The sequence below is a fragment of the Piliocolobus tephrosceles genome, unplaced genomic scaffold (genome assembly GCF_002776525.5).
Source record: "Piliocolobus tephrosceles isolate RC106 unplaced genomic scaffold, ASM277652v3 unscaffolded_36933, whole genome shotgun sequence".
NCBI classification, from domain to species: Eukaryota; Metazoa; Chordata; class Mammalia; order Primates; family Cercopithecidae; genus Piliocolobus; species Piliocolobus tephrosceles.
In genome coordinates, this window is record NW_022320902.1 from 1 (window position 1) to 6,638 (window position 6,638).

Consider the following 6,638-nt stretch of genomic DNA (forward strand, 5'->3'; position numbering starts at 1 on the left):
CTGCAGTATGGGGAGCGGCTGCTGCAGATGCTCCAGTGAGTGTCTGACGCCTGGCTTGCCCACCCTTCTGTGCCTGGGACCACTCACACCCACCCCATGCCTCATCTTCCAACCTGTCTGTCCCCTCCTCTCCTGTAACCCAGTGCCCCAAATAACCCTGGCACCAGTCCACCCCATCACGCTGGTCTCCACCCGGTCACCCGCCCCAGCTCACTCCTGCATGGCCCTCTGTGCTTCTCAACACAACATTCCTTCCCTCCAAAAGGGAGAGAGGCCCCTCTCCTTCCCCATGGGTATCTGTCTCCACGGGTTACTCCCAGCCCCAGCCTACCCCTTCTCAGAACACACAGACCTTTCGTGTTCACATCTTGGACAGGAAACTCCCCAATGTTCAGGGGCAGTCGGAGTCCCCATCCATCCGGCTACTGGAGAAGAAAAAGGAGATGAAAATCATGCATCATAATATGCTGCAGAAGAAGAAGGTGGGGACTCGGGGATGGAGTGCAGAGGGGCAGGGAAGGAGGAGTGGGCTGGGGCACCGGGAGAGCCTGGAGACAGCCCTCCATTGTCTGGGTGGGGTGGCTAGAGCCAGGAGTCCTCTATGTGGTCTGGTCTCTTTGGGGAGAACAGAAAGGATCTGGGTCTTGGGGGTACCACTGTCCAGGTATGCTCTGCTCTGAGCCAGGCATGGGATAGAAAGTGGGAGGCTCCTATGGACCCTCTTGGGCCTGGGCGTGGAGCCTCTGGGGCAGGGATGCCGGGGTCTTCCTCAGTACTCATGTCAGGGGCCCTCCTGACCTCTCTGCTCCCCAACCCCAAAGATGTTTCAGCGCAGAATGGAAGCCCTGAACCTGCGCTGGGAGGAACTGAGCGTTAAGGAAGCCCAGCTGAAGGCTCACATCCAGAAGTTTGAGCAGTTCATCCAGGTTTGAAGGGGTGTGGGCAGCCACAGTGGCCGGGTGATCCGCACTCCGCAGGTGGGCAAACTACCGCTCCTCCTCCTTGCTTCTGCTGACTCCTCGCCCTGAGTTAAAAGCATCCTTAGTGCTTCAGCATTGCCTGGCACCTCCCTAGGCATCCTTTATGTCCCCCACCTGTCTCTGTTTGTGATTTTCCATTTACCTGTCAGTCTCTGCTTCCTCTAGATGCCTGTTTCCTATTTCCTTTCCAGTACCTAGGATGTACAGTGTATCCAGTAAATGAACGCATGGATGAATGAATGAAGATGCTACAGTCAGGACTAAACACTTGGGGAATACGGTGATGAATGGGACAGTTTTAGTCCCTCCACCCACCCCACCCCTCCATCCTTGTCCTTGCACTAAAGGTCCGGGCAGGGGATGGTTGAAGGACCAGGCACCACAGTCCATTCCAAGACGCCCTCTCTCACTTCAGTCCTCAGTGGAGCAATTTAATCATCTTAAAAATCCAGATTTATCCAGACCCACTGCAGTTTGCACTTACGTGGCCCTGAAGGGCCTGGTCCAGCTCCGGGAGTGGGTAATGATTGCCGTCGGCCACAAAGAAGCCTCACTCTGAAGAGCACCTTCCTTCCTGCTCTGTGCCTAAGCCATGTGGGACAGGGAGTCCTTGGACTGGGCACATTCTCCAGAGGTCCAGTTCTTCTTAGCAGCCAGAGAAACACTTATGGAGTGGTTGGGACAGAAGATTTGGGCATGATTTCTCCAAATGGCTCTCAGAGGTTCTGTAGCTTCAATTCCTAGAGAGTTTGCTACAAATACAGACCGCAGGGGCTCCTCTTGTTGCTTTCAGCACGTCCGAGGTTGGGCCCAGGCTTCTATATTTTTTTAAAAGCTCCCCAGGCAGTTCTGATGACCAGGTGGATTTGAAAGTCACTGGTTTAGACCCCCTCAGTCCTCTCCTGGGCTTACAGGGCAGCATGCAGATCCTCCATGCACCTCCCTCAGTGGCCTCCAAGTGCCACCACCACATACGCCCGTCCATGTGGAATCACAGGAGCCCCTGAAGGGAGAAAGGAGCCACACAGGGCGAGGAGTGGGCTTGCCCCTAATCTTAGGGGAGGGCGCTGCAGAAGAAAGAGGCAGGATTGGATTGATTGCAGTAACAGCCTCGTTCTGTCCTCTGGGCATCAAACTGCCTGTTCCATCTCCTCCCTCAGCGGGATGCCATTCTGAGCTCCTAAGAGCATGCTCTCCCAGTGGCCTTACTCCCCAGGCCCTACAGTACCAGGCGCATCCCCTCTCTCCTCTTCCTGGAGCTCCAGCCCTGTTGCCCCAGCTTGTGAAAGGGAGAGAGGCTCCTGCCTTCCATCTCCACAGCTGGGAAAACGGAGGCATTGAGTACCAAATCGGGAGAAAATTCCCGCCTCCCAGCTCTGGTCTGGGAGTGGTCCTTCTGCTCCATGGAAAATGGCCACCGCTAAGAACAGAAACCACAGAAGCTTTGTCAGGAGGGTTCCCGCTCCCACTTCTGGACTTTCTTAGTCTTCTCAGGGGGTTGAGTTCTTCTAGACTCTGAGCCCAGTGCAATGTAGGTCTTCCCCAGTCCACTCTCCGAAGCCCAGAGGCCAAGTCCCACAGGAAAGAACCATTTCCCGTCTGCCCCCTCCCGACCCCAGGTCACCTCTTGACTTTGGATTAAACCTCTGTCCTCACAGCCCCCTGAGCCCCACCTCAGTCCACAGAAATCTCTTCAACCAGGTTCCAATAACCCTGGAGAGCCTTTTCCTTCACCCCTCTTCTGCCCCATGGGTGGCCCAGCAATCTCTGCCTGTTGCCAGGATGGTTTGTGCAAACAGAGGGGTCTGAGGGCACCACCAGCCCCAGAAAGGCCTGGGCCCCGGGAGGGCCGGGAGAGCCTTCCTGACCAGCACCACCTCCCCCGGCCCCAGGAGAACGACCAGAAACGGATCCGCGCCATGAAGAAAGCCAACAAGGAACGAGAACTCAAGCGCCAGCACATGCAGGAGCTGACCAAGGGCAAGCAGGAGATGGTGGCGCTGCGGCTGGAGCACCAGCGGCTGAGCGCCAAGCTGCAGGGCTACTCCATCTTCAACAAGTACCTAGAGAAGGTGGTGGAGAACTCTGAGGTGAGTCCAAGGAGCCTGGGGGGCCGGCCCTGGCACCTTCCTCAGCCCCACCTCCTCTTCCCCGGGCCCTGGGGCCCTGGGGTAGAGTTCATGCTCAGCTGGCTGGGGACTGTGGATCCTCGGGGCCCCACGGGCTCTGCAGGATGGGCACCCTGCTCCTAGGAGATGCAGCCAGCCCTAGGGGGCAGTGGGGAGCAGCTAAAAGAAGCCTCTGGTGAGGCTGGAAGATTTTCTCAAGGGGTGGGGCCTAGAGCTGTGCCTTTGTGTGTCTGTGTGAGTCACAACTGTGTATCTATCTTGTGTGAGTTACGTGTTTATGTCTTTTTATTTTATTTTTTTTTTTTTGAGACGGAGTCTCGCTCTGTCGCCCAGGCTGGAGTGCAGTGGCCGGATCTCAGCTCACTGCAAGCTCCGCCTCCCGGGTTTACGCCATTCTCCTGCCTCAGCCTCCCGAGTAAGCTGGGACTACAGGCGCCCGCCACCTCGCCCAGCTAGTTTTTTGTATTTTTTAGTAGAGACGGGGTTTCACCCTGTTAGCCAGGATGGTCTCGATCTCCTGACCTCGTGATCCACCCGTCTCGGCCTCCCAAAGTGCTGGGATTACAGGCTTGAGCCACCGCGCCCGGCCACATGTTTATGTCTACATGTGTGTCCATGGCTGTGTCTGTCTACAGGGGGGTGTGTGTGTGTGTGCGTGTGTGTATCAACACGTGGCCTCCCTGTATCCCTGCATCCCCTCCTTTCAGTGTCTTCTGTTTACTGGAGAGTAAATTAGGGAGAGGAAGGGAGAGGAGTTGGAAAAACACCCAACCCCCTGCAGAACTGGGGTGCCTCATTTGTGCTGGGCCCCGGGGTTGGTGCTTCACACAGGTAGCTTAATTCAGTTTGCTGGTCAGCCCCAGGGAGAACCCAAGCTGACCATCCCTTACAGAGAAGGAAATGGAGGCTCCAAGAGGTTAAGTCACCTGCTCAGGGTCTCACAGCTCGTCAGTGAGGAGAGCCTTTGCTTTCAGCCACTCCTTAGTGGGCCCCACAGTGCCACTGACAAGGGCTCTCCCTGCAGTCCCTGTGGCCGTAGCCCAGGGAACTTCTTAGTTCCTCTGTGCCTCTTGCGGCGTCTGACACTGCGATGTCCCTCCCAGAAACCCCCCTCTGCCCTCAACTCGGTGGCACCTCCCTCTCTCCCCTACCTCTGCCCCCTCCTTCTCAGGTTCCTCGGGTGGGGGCGCCTCTTCTCAGGTCCTTCTTTTATTTTATTTTATTTTTTTTTTGAGACGGAGTCTTACTCTGTCGCCCAGGCTGGAGTGCAGTGGTGCGATCTCGGCTCACTGCAAGCTCCGCCTCCCGGGTTCACGCCATTCTCCTGCCTCAGCCTCCCGAGCAGCTGGGACTACAGGCGCCCGCCACCACACCCGACTAATTTTTTGTATTTTTAGTAGAGATGGGATTTCACCATGTTCGCCAGGATGGTCTCCATCTCCTGACCTCGTGAGCCGCCTGCCTCGGCCTCCCAAAGTGCCTCCCAAAGGCGTGAGCCACCACGCCCGGCCTTTTCCCAGGTCCTTATGTGGTGGGTCCAGGTTCTCTGTCTCAGATCCTCCCCCACCCCCTTTTTTTTTTTTTGAGACAGAGTTTGGCTCTTGTTGCCCAGGCTGGAGTGCAGTGGCTTGATCTCAGCTCACTGCAACTTCCACTTTCCCATTTTCAAGTGATTCTCCTGCCTCAGCCTCCCGAGTAACTGGGATTATAGGCACCCGCCACCACGCCCAACTAATTTTTGTATTTTTAGTAGAGACGGGGTTTCACCATGTTGGCCAGGCCAGTCTCAAACTCCTGACCTCGTGATCCGCCTGCCTTGGCCTCCCAAAGTGCTGGGATTACAGGCGTGAACAATCCTACGCTTTTCTTCTGAGCAATGTCCAGAGCCTCCCATGGATGCCACTCCTGTCACATTATCTCCTCCCCCATGTGACCGACAGCCAAGAGAGCCCCTCACTAGGGCAGATGGAGGCACCCGCTCCAGGGGTGTGGATCCCTGTCCTCTGAGGAGAGGGGCGACAGGATGCACAACTGTTCACAGTTCCCACAATTTCCAGATCACACCACTAACCTAATTTACTCATGCGTGAGTCCCACCTCTGCATTATTTCCTCTACTCAAAGGCGCTACGTACTGTAAGGTCAGTGGTTCATTTCATGGTTGGGGTTTGTTTGTGGGGGGGGCGGGCAGGAAGTAAGGAGGGACTACCAGATTAAAACTGCAGATAAATTACAAAATGTGGCCAGGCACTCTGGCTCACGCCTGTAATCCCGGCACTTTGGGAGGCCAAGACGGGTGGATCACCTGAGGTCAGGAGTTCAACACTAGCGTGGCCAACGTGGTGAAACCCTGTCTCTACTAAAAATACAAAAATTAGCCAGGCGTGGTGGCAGGCGCCTGTAATCCTGGATACTCAAGAGGCTGAGGCAGGAGAATCGCTTGAACCCAGGAGGAGGAGGTTGCAGTGAGCCGAGGTCACGCCATCGCACTCCAGCCTGGGGGCCAAGAGGGAAACTCCGTCTCAATTCAGAGTTGGTAAAATACGTATCTTAGAATGGAGGAAATTGGCCTGTGTCTCCCTCCTAAGCTTGAGACCCCCACATTTAACTCATCCCATGCACACTCATCTCATCTGCTTCCTGCCACCCCCAGGACAGCCCTGCCACTGGCGTGTCCTGTGCTGGTGAAAGGCAGGACCACCCACTCTCAGCCCCGCCAGAACTCGGGCCTCCTTGGCTCCTCCCTCCTGCTCAGTGCCACAGCTATCAATCAGCAGATCTGGTCTGTTCTGCCTTGGAAGTATTTCTGGAATCCAGCCCCTGCCCCTTCCTCATCCAGGCCACCAGTGATACCTCGTCTGGAGTTCAACTCTGCGTCATTCCTGGCCAGCCTGTTTGGCATTCCCCCCACCCCCCTCTCTTTCTCTTTTTTCTTCTTTGTTTATTTTGTTCAAAATACTTTAAGCATACTGGAGAGTATAGAGACACACATAACAGCAACCAAGTACTCATCACAGCTTTGCTAAATCTTCGTATTTTTCCCATCTGCCCCCAGTTCTTTTGTCTTAAATCAAACACTACCGAGAATTGGAATCCAATAAATGAAATCCTTTGTGTCCTTCCAAATCTTACGCTGCTTCATCTCTCCGCAGACATCAGGAGTATCCTGCTTGTAAAAATTCTTGTCATGCTTGTGTTTGTTATTTTGTAATATTTTGTAACATTTAACGTTTTGTAACTTTTTATTTGAGTATTCTGCTGTCAAAAATTGTCAAATAGCCAGGCCCGGTGGCTCATGCCTGTAATCCCAGCACTTTGGGAGGCCAAGGTGGGCGGATCACGAGGTCAGGAGTTCGAGACCAGCCTGGTCAACACAGTGAAACCCTGTCTCTACTAAAAATACAAAAATTAGCTGGGCATGGTGGCGGGTGCCTGTAATCCCAGCTACTCTGGAGGCTGAGGCAGGAGAATTGCTTGAACCCAGGAGGCGGAGGTTGCAGTGAGCCAAGATCGTGCCATTGCTCTCCAGC

General features: G+C 54.9%; 1 protein-coding gene across 1 annotated transcript; it reads left to right on the forward strand.

Moving 5' to 3' along the window:
• Positions 1–3: 3 nt before the first annotated feature.
• LOC113222973 (coiled-coil domain-containing protein 42-like) lies at positions 4–4,148 on the forward strand (the record flags this gene model as incomplete). The annotated part of the gene is made up of 5 exons (XM_026452543.1): positions 4–35; positions 377–482; positions 822–926; positions 2,873–3,070; positions 4,134–4,148. Coding segments are annotated over 5 exons (456 nt in total), but the record flags the coding sequence as incomplete, so codon positions are not given.
• Between the last annotated feature and the right edge of the window lie 2,490 nt (positions 4,149–6,638).